At 35.0% G+C, this 19,016-nt stretch overlaps 2 protein-coding genes across 4 annotated transcripts; one reads left to right on the forward strand and one right to left on the reverse strand.

Moving 5' to 3' along the window:
• Positions 1-8,325: 8,325 nt before the first annotated feature.
• LOC111460417 (autophagy-related protein 3-like) lies at positions 8,326-14,700 on the forward strand. Of its 3 annotated transcripts, XM_023103676.1 has the most exons (11): positions 8,326-8,627; positions 9,598-9,668; positions 9,781-9,897; positions 9,966-10,132; positions 10,833-10,918; positions 12,130-12,181; positions 12,672-12,737; positions 13,542-13,669; positions 13,788-13,905; positions 14,378-14,401; positions 14,449-14,700. In XM_023103676.1, exons 1-9 carry the CDS (start codon positions 8,467-8,469, stop codon positions 13,885-13,887), a joined length of 948 nt encoding a protein of 315 aa, XP_022959444.1. In that variant the 5' UTR covers positions 8,326-8,466; the 3' UTR covers positions 13,888-13,905; positions 14,378-14,401; positions 14,449-14,700. The 3 variants fall into 3 exon arrangements, with proteins under 3 accessions (XP_022959444.1, XP_022959443.1, XP_022959442.1); XM_023103675.1 differs by having other exon boundaries at positions 14,378-14,700; XM_023103674.1 differs by lacking the exons at positions 14,378-14,401; positions 14,449-14,700 and having other exon boundaries at positions 13,788-14,216.
• A 1,336-nt stretch (positions 14,701-16,036) lies between these two features.
• LOC111459997 lies at positions 16,037-17,827 on the reverse strand. The gene is made up of 3 exons (XM_023103076.1): positions 17,249-17,827; positions 16,554-17,154; positions 16,037-16,470 (listed from the first exon to the last, which is right to left on the reverse strand). The coding sequence occupies exons 1-3, from the start codon at positions 17,825-17,827 to the stop codon at positions 16,037-16,039; spliced, it is 1,614 nt and encodes a 537-aa protein (XP_022958844.1).
• Positions 17,828-19,016: the final 1,189 nt, after the last annotated feature.

A 19,016-nucleotide genomic window follows, 5' to 3' on the forward strand; every position in this document is an offset into this window, starting at 1 on the left:
TAGCACATGACTTGAGTATTTTAAGAAATACTCAGTAAGCAACCCCGGTCGGGGTTAAAATGTAAAAACACATCGTTACATGCATGGGACATATCAAAATAATCTATTTTTCTACTACCGCTATCCTAGTGGGCAACTTGGATGTGTAAATAGTTTCCATACACACGGTCCACACGTGGGAGTATGGACCCACAAGTCGGTTCGCACACCTCTTGGACCTCTTTCTGGTCGGGCGAGCATTCTCTAGTAGTTGTTGATGCTAGACACCCATTAGGAGTAGTGACCATTGCGACAAGACTATGTAAAACATAATGAACGGTTCCTTGCCTAGTAGCGTACGCATCTGTAGTATCGTGAAGGAATAGGAGTATTACTCGATTCATGAGCACACAATAATGCATGAGATCTCAATATTTTTCTATTTTAATTATCACTAATACACCTCCTTTAGCGTCTTCATCATACTATACCATTTTCATATCAAATCTCATAACATTTATCATATCGTTTATCATAATTTCTATACGAAACCATAACGTGTACATATCATGTCATGTATATAACAGTCATAATAATAATCCCAAGCATGTCGGCAACATAACATATTATAATACAACATATCATAAAGCATATCAGTTCATCAAACAGAGCATAACAATCGCATCGTATAATAGTCTACATATATGGCCTATGACATGTGCGAAACGACGGGCACAAACATAATCATGGCACTAGGTAGGGTGTTGCTAGCACTAAGGGTGCACTGTAGGAGATAATAGGCAGAGACTTCGGTAATACCGTTCACACAAATATTAGGTCTGTTAAGTATTCTTAGATGTTTGTGTCGTGGAGGTTTATTAGGTTCTTAGGGGCGTCAAGGTTGTTTAGTCCTTACCTCATATTTCCAAGATACTCAAGACTAGCACTTCGGGGCTAATTCAACTTGTAGGAGCACTCAAGTCTAAACCTTTGATTGTCGCTTACGATCCTAGAGTCCTCAATCCATTGAAAATGTATTAACCTAGCTTAACATAAAAATTGCTCTTGCTCTAGCTCTAGCTCTAGTACCTTAATCTTAACTTGGTTCTCTCGCAATCAACGAGAAGAAAACATCCATCAAATAATCCGAAGCACAGATCATAATATCTCATCCTCCTTTCTAGCACAGTATAAAGCAATAAATTAGTATGAATCTCAAATTCTCATCCTAGGAGTATTTTTGTAACTTTTTATAATAGAAACTATACACTTATCCAAATTTTTCCTTCTAAAGTTCATGCATAATCTATCTACCTAAGGCAAGATATGCTCGCATGCTAGTACGTTCTAGTGATTCCTACAATTATTAAATCCGAATGGCTACTTGCATGGACGACGCGTGTCTTCATGAGCTAGCTTATCTACTTGTTGGGAGCTTGAAATTACTTTAGTAAGTCTTATTCAAGTAAGTTATAGTTAGTATCGAAATCTGGATGAAAAATGGTCGATTAGAGGTCAAACAAACAAAAAAGGAGCTCACCACGCACCAAGAAGAAACGTTGTCTAAAGTTATCGCGATTTAGAATTTTCCAACCTCTTCTCCTCTCAATTTACATTGATTAGGACACATAGTTTCCTACAAACATTCATAAGAATAGATTACTAAATTTTTTCCCTCACTTTTAGAAAATCCATCATCACAAATCCACCATGAATACACCACCAAAGCTCGAGAACATCGAATTTGGATTAGACGACTACCACTAAGAAAAGTATAGTCAAGTTTGATCAATCACGTAAGTGTACTAAATATTAAAATGCCTACTAGTTAGTTAGGTAGGATGAATATCACATAACCTGTGACCATTTTACTTGATATTAATTTATATTAAGATATTCTAGTGTTCTTGGTCGCTTCATAGAGAATTCATGTCATAATAGGTATGGAACTACTATGTACGTCATTATGTTAAACGATGATTTTTAAAATAGGACCTCATACATGTTGTATCTCACACGAGCATGGATTACTTCTATAGTATATTACATATAAATGTATACACCACGATATTATATGCGTTTCTTTCTTTTTTATTGATTTTTGATAGCGTGAACGTGCGTTAGCCCTATAGTCTACCGTAGGTGGTACCCATACAAGTCTCTTGGTGGGTTCACACTTGCGCGCATGAACCCATTAAGCAGACTTGTATATTTTATGTTTTCAATATTTTCATAATAGTATCTAACTTAATCATTTTAAAAGTTGGTTCAAAATGGGTTTGATATTGTGTTTGTAAACCATAAAATAGTTATAGTTACACCGTTCATATAAATATCAATGAACATGTTTTAAAACATAAAATATGTATAATTTTATTTTGCATTATTATATAATCTATAATTATGTTTTACATTTAATTTAAAAAAAGATTTTATAACATAAAGACTTATAATATAATTCACGTGAATCTTGAATTTCAATAAAAACAAATTTAATTAAAAACCAACTCACTAAAATAATGTTGTAAATTATTATGATTTTCTCTTGAATTATTTAATTTAAAGGAAAAATCATATATGATCTGACATGACGTGTACTTACTCATCATATATTATAAAAATCAAATCAAGTGGATCTAATTTTAGATTTAAAATTGAAAGAAAAATCAATTTTAAAAAATATATTATTATTCTTAATATTTTAAATAAAAGGCTCAAAAGAAGGTACTTTAGAAGCTCTAATAATGAAATGCTTTAATTTGTATTCTTTTAATACAATAAATTATAATGATTGACAATATGAAATTTCATTAAAAATTATTATTATTTTAGAACTTGTAATAATTGTTCATACTGTCACAGATTTTTGTCCTAAAAAATATATTATTAATTTTATATATTTGATTATTTAATTACAACAATTTGGTCCAAGTTCTTAGTGACAAATCTTATTTTAGCGTATATTTTAAGATCAGTTGGATCAAATTATTTAATATTTTATATTTACATTGAAAATTAAATCATATTCACATGAATTAAAACCTAGTTGTTATTAATATAATATTGTTGTTATTATTATTATCAAACCTGTGTTTTCTGTACTGTAATAATAATAATAATAATTTATATTATTTTTTGTATTATTATTATTATTATTATTATTATTATTATTATTATTATTATTATTATTATTAAGTGCTCTGGAAAGGAAAGGACGTACATTTACAAAATATATGAAAATATATTTTTGTTTAATCATTATTTGGTTCGAATATTTTAATCCTAAATCTTTAAAATTATTTTATTTTGCTCTTGGCCTCTTTTTTTTTATCTTTATTTTAGTTGTTAAAATTTTTTATTTTATTTTATTTTAATTTAAGAACTTTTTAAAAATTTATTTTAGCCCCTAAACATTTTTTAAAAGAAAATTAATGTTTTGGTTAATACACTAATTAATATATATATATATATATATATATATATATATATATGTGGTGAGTTAAGTAAATTAATAATAAAGACAAAAAATAGTTATTTTCTCGACCAACTAATCTATTCCTAGTATCACACGGAAGTCACTCCTGTTAACTATTACTAGAGTTACATCTAGAGTTTGATCTGATACTTATACTTGATCTGTCTTTCACGCTATCACTAACTACCAAGTTATCCCCTATTGGGATACTGATAGACAATGCATATATTAGTGATTCTAATTTAATCATTGTCTAACTAACAAATGGTACATAAATGAATAAATGAGTATATCCTAAATGATAAATGTTAGGGCAAGGTGCCAAAAAAACGAACAAAGTACCTGCCACTACAGCATTAGGATAATAGACATCTCTACTAGCAGAGATATGCTTTCACTTGAGAGCGGGTTTAAAGAGGTATACCAACACAACCGGAGCTTGACAACAAGCTGGCAACACTCTTCTATAAACACTAATAGGATGTCTATTTTGGAGAAAGTTAGTGAACTCTGGTTGTTTCTTAAACTATGCCACATTCGATTAATTTCTAGAATGTTGTCATGAACTCTAACCATGTAATTATACCTAGGACGGAAAAGAGGACCTCTTGCATGGACTACTCATATGTGTGCATCATTGTATAGTATGAATGATGTGCATGACACCTTCTGAACATGAGGGTAGTACCATGCTGAGTCGAGCCAAATTCATATCTAAAAGAGGTTGACAAGAAATGCCAAAATGCAAGCCACGATTCAGAGAGTTGGTCAGCGCACGACTTAGCAATCGGGTAAGGCACGGGGTTAGTCACTTAAGATGCCCTAGAAATTAAAAAGTTTGTAAAAGATTAGAGTATGATAAACGTCTAATAAGTGACCCTACTTTTGAAATTGAAAAATTTTAACCTGAATTATGTAGTTCATTCCTAGTGGGACCTAAAACTATAGCCTTGGACTCGAGTTCTTTCTTATGTTTGGGATGTTCATCAATTTAATGTACCTAGTTTCGTACACATACAACCCACTAGGCTCACATCACTTAGTATATATACATCATTAAAGTCATAGCTGTTAGATTAAAAACCCATGACCATTCCCTAAATTAACTAATGTGGGACACTTTCATCTAACAATAGGTAACATTTATACTAGATTAACATCATGTTTCATTGATAAGACATCTTACCACGATTAACCAATTCCAAAAGTTTTAAAGGCTTACTCTCAACAGAGCTCAATATCACAAGCCATTATCACTACACATGTACAACTCGTAACTCATGTATCGTTTGAAAAGCTTTTAAACCAACTCAACCCAAGGAAAAGTCACTAAATTGACCCATACCTTAACCAGGCTGAACGAAGTTGATTTGGACCTCAACCAAGCTGAACCGACACAAGATAATATAATCGATGTTGAATTGGAGAGAACTTAACCTGAATCGATACGAAACGCATTGAACCAATTGAATTAGGCAAAAAAAAAGTTGTTGAACAAAGAAAAACTAGAGAGAATTGAACATTAACCAATCTCAAACTCTTTGAAAACCAATCTCAAACTCTTTGGTCAAACTTGGATGGAATTGTTGTGAATCTAACTCCAATTGGTTGGGTTGGACCACTTCTTCAATCTCGAATGTGTTTGTGTTTGGAGCAGGATGTCACGTTAGATCTCTATTGTTTCACAGCCAAAACACTATTGAAACGTCGCACACTACCACTTGTGAAGCTCACTAGAGAGGGAGCCAGTCGCTTTCGAAACATGTGATGGAAAATATTGGATATGACCCACGAACAAAATATAGCGAAACAAATAAAAGAAACAAAAAGAACAACTTGAAACATTTTCTTAGAACATAAGAATCTCAACCGAACCGACCACGTCAGCCAAAAAAAATTGAACCATAACGACCTCGCCTTAAATCATCACTATCAAAGAACTAGTAAATTTCCATGCCCGCTTGACCGCATTAGGATCAAACGATTGTTTAAGTAGAAAAATTAATGTACAACTCCTATGGGCCATTGCTTAAAATTTTAAGTATTTGAGTACGTTTTCTAAGACCACCTTACCAAATAATTTATGGCATGCGATAGATCTAGGAATGCTTAAGGCTACCTTAGGTATGACATGAATTTCAACTAAATCTAGGGTTATTAATGAACTATGCACCTAAGAGCATACCCTAAAATCGTTCTAAGACCATACCCACCCCAAAAATAAATAAATAAATAAAAGAAATTTAAAGTTGCTAGGTACTATGTCCTAAGGTGATCATTATCTCCAACCACGTGGTGCGTTACGAGGCCCTAATTCCTCTTCTAGGTGGGATGCATTGCACCATGTTTCATGAACAAAACGTCATGATGTAATTCCTATTTTCCCTCACCTAGATGAGAAGTCCTGCATTAGGTACTATTAGCAAGATGTCATGATCAAGTTGCACCATCCATGTGACCATGTCGATCTTTCACAGGGAGTGATTTAAAGGCTACTTTAGGAGAAGCTTTTCAGGTTGACCCTGTGATATGAACCGAGATGAGTTTTATATACCAAGTCGATGGATAGTCAATAAGTTAAGTACCTTGGCTTGAGGATGCGATTAAGAGCCTAGAGGATGAAAAAAGTAAGACACCCGTATACAAATGACTGAATTATTATAAAAGTCATGAATATAAAGTTGAGGTAGTTGTACTTTGCATCTAAGTTGTAGCTCTCCGATTAGATCGTATGCATTTCTTTTAAATTCTTTTATTTCAATTTGATATTGAATTTTGCGAATGTTTAAGTCCAAGACAACATTTACAGTAAAATGTTTTAAATGATTTTTCACACTTAGTAGTCAAGAAATGCACATAGTGACGACCTTATTTATAAATGGAGAAAGAAGGTCATTATAGTTTCCGTCCAGGTCATCGAATGATCAAACACCTTTCCCCTCTATTCAATGCTTTCAAGGTTAGCCAATTTTATTTCTTCGTCATCTAATCCTATCAAGCTCATATTTTTATTGAACAACAGGTGACTAGGAGTTCTAGGTGAACTTAGCTAGTTGAATTCTAATATCCTTGGTTTGTCTAAATCAATATGTGATTGGTGTATTCGTCATGGGTGCCCCCATCAAGTCTCGGGCTCTTGGTAGGTATAACAGGCACGGATCAAGTCTCCTTATTAGCACCCTCTTTATGGTCTCTAACATATGCATACGTGTCTACCAATGAACACTAATTGAAAGCTTCTTCAGTCACACCTAACAGATTCCTTGTTTTATGTCATTTTAGGATCTGAATAGTATGAAGCAAGCTCCCTTTCAAGCACAATGGAGCTCTAACAACAGCACTCTCTAATGTGCCAGAGACCTTAAATGAGTGAAGTCGAATTCCTCTATACCAAGTAGACCTTCACTAGTCAAGGTAGTTCACAATCAAGGGTTACACTCTAACTTGTCTTTACATGGCACTAGGCAACTCAATAATTTTTTTTTAGGGTTACGCCCTAACTATCACAAACGAGGGCATTACAGTAAGTTCTGAATTAAGGGTTACGCCCTAATGTCTTTACATAACATTCTCATCCATATTAAGCTTCTAAAGTTCTAATCAGGCATATTCTAGACACCTACTTATTTTTCTACTTGTTAGGAGCTCTAAATTTTCTAAAATTTTTATGGTAAGACCTAATTCAAGTTAAATTATGTTTAGCATTGAATAAGGTGAAAAAAACAGACAAATGGGAGACGATTCAGGCAAAAGCTCACTCTACACATGCTCTGTGCCCTCATGGGCCTCCACGCACAAGTAATTTCGACCACTACGAGCGTGAGTTCGAAGTAAAAATGAAGTAGCGGGTTCTTTTTTTTTTGTTAACTATGAAAAGAAATAAACGACTTCAAAGTTGGCTAAGAACTCGCAACTTACCATTCTTGAGGTTCAATTGGAGCTCTGTCTTTTGATCAGTTTTTCCTCCGAACTACTTCGTGAAACTTGTGTGAAATTATACATTTATCTCTATATTTCATTTTTCTTCTTTCTTTTTAAGGGTGCTGAAATGACCAAAATATCCCCTTGAAATTGACTTTTGACTTCCTTTTATTTTTTTCTCTATTATTTTAAATATTAAAAAAAAAATCCTAGAGTTCAAACTTTTTTCTTTTTTAAAATGAAGGTGGAGAAATTCATTCACTTTAGGAGTGGAATGATATAAAATTGAAATCTTTTAATTGAACTAGATTGGTTGAAATGAACCAAACGATAGCTTTTACCAGGAGCTGTAGTAGCACATGAGCATCTTCTTAGTTTTGTCTCCAACAAAGCGTGTTCTCTAAAGTAAAGATCTATATAATACTCGAGCAAGTTCAACGATGTAAGCAGTTACCACATAATAATCGGTGAATAAATCAAAAAGCAAGTGATCCAAATCAAAAAATGAGGAAAAAAAACAAAAACCGTACAACAACTTTGGGCGAACAATGACAATGCAAACCGCAGAAATAAACCAAAATCAAAGGCCACGAGCGGATTGTACAACCTCAATTGTGGTGAAATCACAAAGAGGAGAGTGAAATTCATTCGAATCAGTCGTGATTCAATTTTCCTTTAAATGTTCGGAATTGCTTGGTGTCTGAATCTTTAACAGACAGTTGAGGATGGAGTTAATGAACACGATTCTTATTAGCTCAACTAATTAACCATTATTATTTTAAATAACTATTAAAAGAACAAAATTACTTTTAAATAAACAACAATTTTTTCAAGGAAAAACGAAAATTGGGATTTCAAAACAAAAAATCTGGAAATTTGTAATTAATCTAAAATCTAGTATTTTAAAATTGACTTCAGAACTTAAACCATTTTTATCTAAAAACAACCATTACGTCTCTTCTCAGTCTTCTCCCCATTGAAGGCAATTTCGCTGGTCGATCATAGTCAAGATTCTGCTGGGGCTTCCCAATTCCTGGTTCAATTTCCGAAATCTTTCATCTTAATTCCTCAATTTCAGAGAGCTTGCGATCATGGCTTTGTCGCAGAAGCTCCACGAGGCCTTCAAAGGAACTGTTGAGAGGATCACAGGGCCTCGAACCGTCTCCGCCTTCAAAGAGAAAGGCGTTCTCAGTGTCTCTGAGTTCATCATCGCCGGTGATAATCTCGTCTCCAAGTGTCCCACCTGGTCTTGGTATTTTCATGTGATTTCTCTCAATTTCGATGATCGAATTCGTTGATTCGTTATTCTGCGATGTTCCAAATTGTTGGAAGATTTTATATGCTCACCAATTTATATCGATTCTCTTTTCTGAATCCTGTCAATTTTGTTGTTCTGTTTTCGAAAACAGTGGATGGAGGTCGTTTATGGTTGTTCAAAGGACATTAAGGTCAATTGGTCTGTGTTGGACTGTAAGCCTTTCATTGTAGACTTTGATGAAGAAGTACAGTTATCTCTGTTTTAGTGGATGCTAGAGCTTTGGAATAGTTGGGAAAAAACCTTAATGTCCTTTGAATCAGGAGTTCTTCAGAGAGCTTAAGAGGAGAGGGGTAAATAGGGGTACGTACAAGGGACATTAAATCATTGGTTTTTCTTATGTTTCTGAAATTATTTCTACGACCTTCTTTGAGAAGCAAGTTGGTGATTTGTTTTGAAGTATAACATCTATTGGGACAAAATTAGAGTAGAAACAATAGCCTCTGGTCGACTTACTTTCAGGTTCTTCATAGCTTTGAAGGACCGTCGTTGCTGAAGATTGTTGGTTGGGAGTCTCACATTGACTAATTTAGGAAATGATCATGAGTTTATAAGTAAGGAGTACCTCTCCATTGATACGAGGTCTTTTGGGAAAGCCCAAAGCAAAGCCATGAGAACTTATGCTCAAAGTGGACAATATCATACCATTGTGGAGATTCGTTATTCCTAACGGTCTTTCACCCAAAATTTCACTATCCAATGTATACTACGTTCCGTCCTTATCCCTTTTTCAGCAAAGGACAATGTGGGTCTGTCCACAATCCCATGAAAACTGATATTAGTGGCTCACTTGTAAAATTGTACCTTTTATTTTCTTGCCTCCTTTACTCATTTTATTCCTTAAGTTTTGGGAGTGTTTTAAATTCGTCTATTATGTGTTAAAATGTATTTTCCTTCATGATTTTAGGGAGTCAGGTGATATAAACAAGAGGAAATCTTACTTGCCTCCTGATAAGCAGTTCTTGATTACCAGAAACGGTATAACAGCACCATCATTAACGTCATTGTTTTATTGTAATCTTGGCGTAATAGACATCAACTTTGTTGAGTCATTATCAAAACTAAGGATGATTGTTCACTTTGTTTCCAGTTCCTTGCCTGCGTCGGGCTGCCTCTGTAGAAGAGGAGTATGAAGCTGCAGGTGGTGAAGTTCTTCTTGATAATGAAGATGGTGATGGCTGGCTGGCGACGCACGGGAAACCAAAGGGTACCTTTATCTTTCAGTTTGAAACTAGGTATTTACATTTGGTAAATAACATGTGCTCTTTCATGCAGAAGAAAAAAGTGATGAAGAGGAAAATTTGCCTTCCCTGGAAACTCTTGAAATCAGCAGGCCCAAGGTTGTTAAGTCAATTCCAAACTATTTTGGTGGTGAAGATGAAGAGGATATTCCTGACCTGGCTGATATTGAAGATACTGACAATGTTATTGGAACTGATGCAGTATGTAAATTTTATGATTTGCAAGTTTATGAGCATATGTGGCTTGAAAGTAGAGATGTCTACAGGGTGGGGACGGCGAACTACCCCCACCACCTGTGAAATTCTCCATTTATTTTTGCGGAGATCGGGTTTTCCGGGGGAAAATTTTCTCCATTTTTTAATTTATTCATTTGAAAAGATTTTTTAATGGATAATTTCCATTTTTCAATATAATTTCTATTAAAAAAATGTAAAACATTCTAATAAATTCAATAATATTTCATATGCAAAAATATAATATATTGTTCTAACACTTAAAAAAAAAAATCTTCCCGTTTAGTTTAGAGTAAGAAATCTCTCCTCGCTCCTTTTTCCCTTCTCCGTGGTTAAATAGACATCTCTACTTGAAAGTATTGAGCTTTATAAAAGACACCCCCCTCCACACAAAAACAAAAGTTTCAGCTTGACTCAACTGTTGCAAGTTTGAGTTAAAAATCCATGCTCTCTTATTTTGCAAGGCATGGAATGGGGGCAATAATCTGGATCCTTTCTGTGGTATCTCATCTTGAAAAATATCTCTTGGTTTTCATAAAGAAAGTTCTTGGTTCATTTGTATCATACACATAATAACCATTTGGGATTAAAAAAATCCCTATGCTCACATCCATCACAGTTGTATTTTGATGAGGTATTCATGTTTACATTTACTTCTTCATTGTAGGCCACTCTGCCATTGACCTACCAAATTGCCCATGAACCTGACGACGATAATATCCTACGAACACGAACTTATGATGTCAGCATCACGTAAGGCGACTTCTTCTGTTGTTCTTCTTGCTTTTATATATATATATTTGTATTTTTAATTTTATATACGTATATATATAATTCTTAAAAACAATAATGTATAATGTATTGAATAAAAATATATCAAAGTTCATGGGTTGGTAGGAAAGAATCCTTGTGTCCAGCCAAACAAGCAAGAAGATGCAATTGGAGTAAGCAACACTAGAGGGTGGTTAAAAATTTCTTAGGAATGGACACCCCAATATGAAACTTGAATTGTAGTACAATTCGAGATCTCCCGGAAAAATTCCTGTCTATGAATTGCTCCACTTTTTTCTTCTCCCAAATCTCCAAAGTACTGCAAGGACTATAGTAATCCGAAGAATCTTTTCTTGGGAGGAGGAGGAGGAGGAGGAGGGGGAGGGGGGAGTTCAGACAGCCTAAATGCAGGTTACTTTCTGTTTGCTTTTTGTAGAAAAAGTAGTTATTATTAAGAATTTTAGGTAATAATTATTAGGTTCATTATTTGGAGCATTGGGGCATTACTCAGGGAATCGAGTCCTTGCCATTTTCTCGAGTAGAAAATTATCATAGATGCACCTGACTCTTACGGATTAGGAAGTGCGCAGATTTATGGCCTAGGATCGTAAGGGCAACCAATTCCATCGTTTAGTGTTCTTCTAGAGTCCCAATCTTCTCGATTTTCTGGTTATAACAGCTTGTCATATTTGTGATAACTCTTAAGGGTTAGGTATATAAGTAAATGTTTGTGGCTTAACCTTTGTGGTCCTCTTAAAATCTTCAAAATTAGGCATACTGGTAGTGATCTTGGCTTCAACCTGAGTGGTCCTGCTATAAAGTCCTTTGGGGTTATGGTAAATCTCAGATTAAATTTAAAACCTACCGTGTATCAAGGACTCGAGAATTCTTGTTGTCGAAAGAAGTTTTAGCTTTCCATCAGACTTTTCCTGATGATTACTGTAGTTCATTAAGTTTTACCAATAGCATATGAGAGAACTTTATTAATACAAGTAGGGAATAGCCATAGAAAAAGAATATACTAAAATTATATTTGTTATAGCTAATTGTATGGTACCATGTATTTTTGGGAGGTGTCATGTCGTGTGATCTAAAATAAGGAGATTCGTTTATGTTCTATAATTACGCTTTTTAGACTGTCAGAAAAAGTTAACTAAAAGTCTGACAATTATGCTATTTTTCTACCATATCAGGTATGATAAATATTACCAGACACCACGCGTTTGGCTTACAGGATATGACGAGGTTTGTGTTTGTATTCTTCTTCAATTCTTAGTTTCTGGGGGAACTTTGGATCTTATACATCAAATCACTATGCATTCATTTACTAAGACGTTTGAATTAAGGCCAGTGTCTTAAGTTTGGGTGTCTATTTTTCTAGTAATGAATGGCATATCAACCAACAATCCATGTTGTAAGATACCTTCGGTATAAACAGACTTCCTTTATATCTTCAGATTTATTCTTTTATCTTGTTCCTTAATTATTTATGTGTCTGTCTCTTGGTATTGAAGTATTGATATACTGTACTGTTCCTATGATCAACTCGACATTGCTGACACTGCTTCGATTTCTTAGAGTTTTCTTGCTATGTAAACAATAGAATATAACTTTTTTACAATGGGCACCAATTTTTTTTTTTTTTTTTTTCTATTACTATGCAACTTCTTTTAATGCTTGTTTACTCAACTTCTATTAGCACACGCATATTTAAATCATTGTTGTACTATTTCAGTCAAGGATGCTCTTACAGCCAGAACTTGTACTTGAAGATGTTAGTCAAGATCATGCACGAAAAACGGTATGTTGTGAATATGTAATAGTGTAGTTGTGCCATCTGCAATAGATTGATCCTGTTATAAGGCCCATCATTTATTCTATATTATTTTCGGTTGAACCGTATGCTTAGGATTGATTCGTTGTACCTTTTGTTATGCCACGCTGTTCAAAGAAAAGAGGTAAAAGAACATTAAAAATCGAGAATTAGCTCTTACATCCAAATTCGAGACTTTATGAAATCTGAGAACTTGAACATAACGAACACACACAAAAGGAAGAAGGAAAGCAACTTCTTTGTTAGCACTAAGCTTTGCCTTTGCCCTCTTTATACAAATTCCTCAATTCATCATCGTTATCCTATGAAACCTATCTCAAGTTCTGCAGCTAAAAAAATCAAAATGACGACAACTGTAAACAACAGTAACTCACATCATATCCAGAAAGGATGGCTCGGCTATTAAAACATAATATTTTCACGATACTTTTTGGGTGAAGTGAGAGTTCGAAAGAATAACTAACACCCAACGCCCAATCTATAACCCAAATGTATGGTTGGATTAGGTTCATCAACTGAATCGTCATTTTAAGTTCAAGTTCTCATATTTTATGAATTGTCGAATTTGGATCCTTGTGGTTACGATAATACAAAATTTTCATGCTTAAGATGACCAACAAGAATCTCTTTTAGATGTCGTATGCTGAACTCATATCGGGGAGTCTGGAGGACCCATGCATTTGTTTTGTTGTCTACAAATTTGTTCATTCAAAAGTGTCATGTGGAACATGATTTTCCAATTATGTTTTAAATTCAATCTCTGGGATACAGGTGACCATTGAGGACCATCCCCACCTACCTGGAAAGCATGCGTCTGTACATCCCTGCAGACATGGGGCTGTGATGAAAAAGATCATTGATGTGTTAATGTCTCGAGGCGTAGAACCTGAAGTTCACAAGTACGTTAAACTTTACTTAGAACAGCAGATCTAGTTTTGGAGACCAGCTATGGTAGTTCCTGACCTAGCATCTCAAGCTCTTCTACTTATTAATTTATTTCTTCCATTTTTTTTGTAGGTATCTTTTCTTGTTCTTAAAATTTGTTGCATCTGTTATTCCAACTATCGAATATGATTACACTATGGACTTCGATCTTGGCGGCCCTAGCAGTCGATAACTGGGATTGATAAGCATTGTGAGCACATCCGGGTCATAGTTCCTTTTCAGCTTCCAGCATCCATCTTAAATTCATGCTTGTGTACATCAAAATTGCTGCGGATTCTTCTTTTTAGCATTATTTATTGGAGCTTTATTTTGGGTCAAGTAAATTGCATGTACAGATTATGTAGTCTCTTTTCTTAGTACTATTTTCTATCTTGCCTACATTGGTTTTAGACTGTAAATTTGTTGATCTTTTAGCTATTTCCTCTCGTAGAGACACTGAATTGTTTGCACTCCTTAACTATGTTCTTGCTAATGATAAAGATAATTCGTGTATTAGTAGCACTACTATGAGTAGGAACATTTTGATACATGACTCGTTGATATAGCATGCTGGTATAAGTTTCCATTCTACGAACGTCGATAATAGACTGCCATTTCCGTACTGCTCTGATTTTCGTTACTCAAATCCAGCCTGACGTTTTGAACATGTTTGAGCGATGCAGATCGGATTGTACGTAAGTGTGGGATATTTCACATCTGTTGTTTCTGCAAATACAGGCCGACCCTCAGCTTCGTGTACATACACAACCTGGGGTCTAAACTCTGGATATATATTGTCTTTTGGAAGTGTAGGTCTTGCCATTGCTTTCTGTCAGTCTTAGTTTGGGAACAAGGATTCTTTGTGGTTCGCTTTAACATAACATGAAGCTGTCAGTCGAGGGTAATTTGTTTGCTACTGAACTATATAGCAGCAGAATCTCATTCCTCTTATTGGGAAAATTTTGATTGAATAGAGTTATGTAAATAACCCTTAACAATCTCTGTTCAGGTTATTGATCTTTATTTGTCTAGATTGAAAGGTAAGTCCTTGTTTATGTAGAATTGGAAGTATTTGGTTAACTCCATGATACAAATAAAATTCAAAGGGTGAATTTAATATGATAGGTCTCATTCTAGGGCTTATCAAGTATATGTTTGGAGTTAACTCTTGATTTTCAAGTAATCAGAATGCTACTTCAAAATAAGATTTACGAATCAGGAGACTCTTTTCATGATGAGCTCAAAGTTAGCACTTGATTTTCAAGTAATCAAAACGCTAGCTGATGATGACTTTTGAGATAGCTATTGATTTTCAAGCCAACACGAGGCTACCCTAACTCAAGATAAGCTTTAAGATAGCCCTTTGGTTTTCAAACAATCAAGATGCTACCATAAATTAAGATGAGCTCTAAAATAGCTCTTGATTTTCAAGTAATCAGGATGCTACCTCAAAATAAGATTTAGGTAGCTTGAGGTAGCTTTTGATTTTTATGTAATTAATATGCTACGTTAAGGTCATGCATCAAGATAAGAAAGTTTGTCCTGCATTTATCTCATAAAGTAGTGCCACCCAAGGCTTAGGTATGCTAAGACATGAATATTGCTAGGTACCACTCAAGAAACAAGAGCCAAAGACAAGGACCAAGGAACAAAAACTAAGGACAACGACAAAAACATGACAAAGAATAAGTGTGGTATTCTAGCATACCTTAAGGACATGTAGGCTATATATTGAGTGTTTGTACTCATTCCATGTTTTCTATCTTTGTAGAGTAACTAAAGAATTGGTCGAGGTCACGAGCGGACTTTAGAGCGAGCAAGTGTCATAGATAAGCTACATCCACCATCTCCAACACTTTGATTGTTTTAATAATTTTGTGTTCGTTTTTTATTTTTATATTTAAAGCTACTTATTTATTAATTATATTTTGATATAATGTAAATATATTGTATATTATATTTCAAATTTATTTGTTTTTATTTGTGAAAAATTTGACCAAATTTTTACACCATCGAGTAAACCCCAATCACGTTATGTATTTCGGGCAAGCTTAGAAATTGGATCGTGTCAAAAAACAACCTTCAAATGCTCGTCACGTGCCCCCTCGCACCCATCCTACATTCGAGACTCAATGAGCATGAAGATTTTTGTTGATTTCTGTGATTTTTTTTTCGTGGGCAACCCGGAAGCGACATAGCCCCACGGAAGGCACCTCTGTTATTATTTTTCTAATGATTTTCATATTTTCTATAAACGATTTGTGAAATCGTACTTTTTTTTCTCAATTTTCATATGAAAATCAGAGATTTTCTTTTTACTTGATATAGTAAAAGATTACACATCAATTAAAATTGGTTGCAACAAGTTGGAACCATTGACTTTGAGTGTCTTGAAGGCAGTTTGGCTCGCCATTCGTGCAAATACAAGGATTGGTCACAATTTTTGAAGAACTAGAGCTTTCAACCTGCAAACAAAGGTACTTCCCATCTTGAGTGACCGTGGCCAAATGAAGATTAGTATTAGATATAGTTCTCCAAACGCTCTGTTGACTCAGACAATCACTTGAAAGGGATACTCCAAGGCCTTCTCCATTAGCCTTCAAACACAAACCCGTGGTTGCCATCTTGATTGAATTGCCACCATCACCGTGACTCCAACGACTTGAGGTGGAGCAATCGCTCAAAAAAATTTGAGTATCGTTATTCGAAGTTTGGGCACATTGGCCACTTTGTGGATGATACAAAATATAAGAAAACGATGCATTGGAGTTTGGATCTGCATGCCATGACAGTGTTATTACACAGAGTATATATAATTTAAGGTCTTAGAAAATGGTAACGATCATCGAATATAAGTACCTTGTAACATGCTCTGCAATAGATGGAACTTCTTACTAAAATTAGGGTTTTGAATTTTAGTCCAATTGGAGTTCAGAACTCCAAATACTTCCGTAGGCTCGGCTTGACCTTCTCTATAATAATAACTACCTTGCCAAGTCCATAGTGCCCAATCCAAATCCTTTTGCGCAAGATGAGATGTGAAACAACTCATGAATCGGTTTTCAGCGTCGTTGCTCTCCCTTTGATCGTACCCATATTCGCTAACAAACAAAGGAAATGGATTTGGTCCGTCCATTACAAACCCTGCATGGTCTACAAATCCATTGATGATATTTGCGCAAATATTGTTCAGTGGTTGTTGCACAAATTTGCTCTCGGGATCTCCACTAAGAGAATACAAATGTACCTCGAAAACTAACTTATTGTCTAAATTTGTTACGTTCAATGGTTTCTCCTTTAAGCATCGAAGATCGTTGTCAAAATTTAATCCAGAAACAATCACTAAAATATCTGGATTTGTATTGTGAACTATCGTTACTCCTTGAGTTATGTAGTTGTTCCAATCATTTGCATTTTCTCTGGTTCCTCGTATCTCATTTCGTAGGCTCATTGCTATCATCTTAAACCATGAGATATTATTATAGCTTATAGTATTCATACGCTAGGGTTTAGTTTAAAAAATATGCAAAAAAAAATCTTTTTAAGTTACGTACCGCTGGTTTGTTGATAAAACGCCAAGCGACTAATTGAAGACCTTGTAACCATTCTTGAGGGTCAAAATAACGGTCTCCAAAGAATCCATTACCATCGTCAAGAGAACAACACCATCTAGGTTGGCTAATATGGTTGTCAGCAATAACCATCAAACCACTCTCTCCAAGTACATCAACAACAGCTTCAAAGGCTTCAGCGATGGTCTTGTTCAATACAAACGGGTTATACTGAACCAATCCAGCTTTGGCCGGTTTCAAATCTAGAAGGTCAAAATTCTCTTCAATTGTCCTATTAGCATAACGAGTGAACATATGAGTTGCATATGTGAGACGCACACAATTGAACTTCAACTTGATCGCCTCATCGGCAAGTTCCTTTAGTGGCCTATGGTTTAGGCCTTCTATTAACATGCTTTGGGTATGAGAAGGCCAATTGACACACACAAGCTTCACTCGACGTCCTGTTTTAGAATCAATTATCCACCTTCCTCGAGTTGACAAAGGTAAAGAACAAGTTGAAAGAGACGAAAATATAAAGACCAAAGCTAAACAGACAATGGCTTGCAATGTTCTTCTCATTTTAGGCCCTTGGGAATTGGTAGCTTTTGTTTCTTCTTTCAAGTGTCTTGATGAAAAAGATAGCCAAAAGTATTCTTTATATACACTCTCTTACGACGTCGTTCTTCTAAATCGAGAATGTTAATAATGGGATATTGTTTAACAATGGATAAACGCTATTAGTTAGCTAGATAAGTCGAACATATCTTAACCTTAGCTCAAATTAATTTATACTTCCTAGTTAAGAGTATATATCTTAACTATAGCTTAAATTGACGATGCAAGTTTATATATTACAAATCACTACATAAAAGTTTTACCTTGTAGATTACTTAATGTAAACGTGTGTACTAAAAAAAAAGTTTATTCGAGTCGATAAGAATGTCTATGATGGGATGGGAAGAAATTGCAGTAATATGCCTTTTGGAGATGCCTAAATTATTAAGCTTCTCTTCATGTTCTTCAACAATTGGTAATTTGGGTTGGACGACTAATTTACCCTCATTTAGAAAATTAAAGACTTATCTGAAAGACTGTATCGTTGTCAAAAATCTTCCACCTACCATGGGGCTTGAGAATCTATGACCATGAGGTTAAGAGCTTTGCACTCTACCAACTGAGCTAGACGGGCAGCTATTTTTGTGATATTTCACATCTGTTGGAGAGGGAAACGAACGAAGCATTTTTTATAAGGGTGTGGAAATTTCTCCTTGGTAGATGCGTTTTAAAATCGTGAGGCTGATGGGGATATGTAATGGGTCGAAGTGGATAATATCTACTAGCGAGGGATTGAGCTATTACAATGGTATCAGAGCCATCGGGCGGTGTGCAAGCAAGGATGTTTGGGGGTGGATTATGAGATCTCATATTGATTGGATAGGGGAAATGAAATATTCCTGGTAAGGGCGTGGAAACTTCACCCTCTCTAGTAGACACGTTTTAAAACCTTGAGGCTGACGATGATATGTAACAGGCTAAAATAGATAATATCTACTAACAGTGGACTTGGTCTGTTACAAATGGTATCAAAGCCAGACATCGGGCGGTGTGCCAGTGACATAAGGCCCCCAAGAAAGATGGATTGTGAGATCCCACATTGGTTGGAGAGGGAAGCGAAGCATTCCTTGTAAGGGTGTGGAAACTTCTCCCTAATAGATGCGTTGTAAAATTATGAGGCTAATAAGATACGTAACGGGCCAAAGCGGACAAT

The sequence above is a fragment of the Cucurbita moschata genome, unplaced genomic scaffold (genome assembly GCF_002738365.1).
Source record: "Cucurbita moschata cultivar Rifu unplaced genomic scaffold, Cmos_1.0 Cmo_Scf00023, whole genome shotgun sequence".
NCBI classification, from domain to species: domain Eukaryota; kingdom Viridiplantae; phylum Streptophyta; class Magnoliopsida; order Cucurbitales; family Cucurbitaceae; genus Cucurbita; species Cucurbita moschata.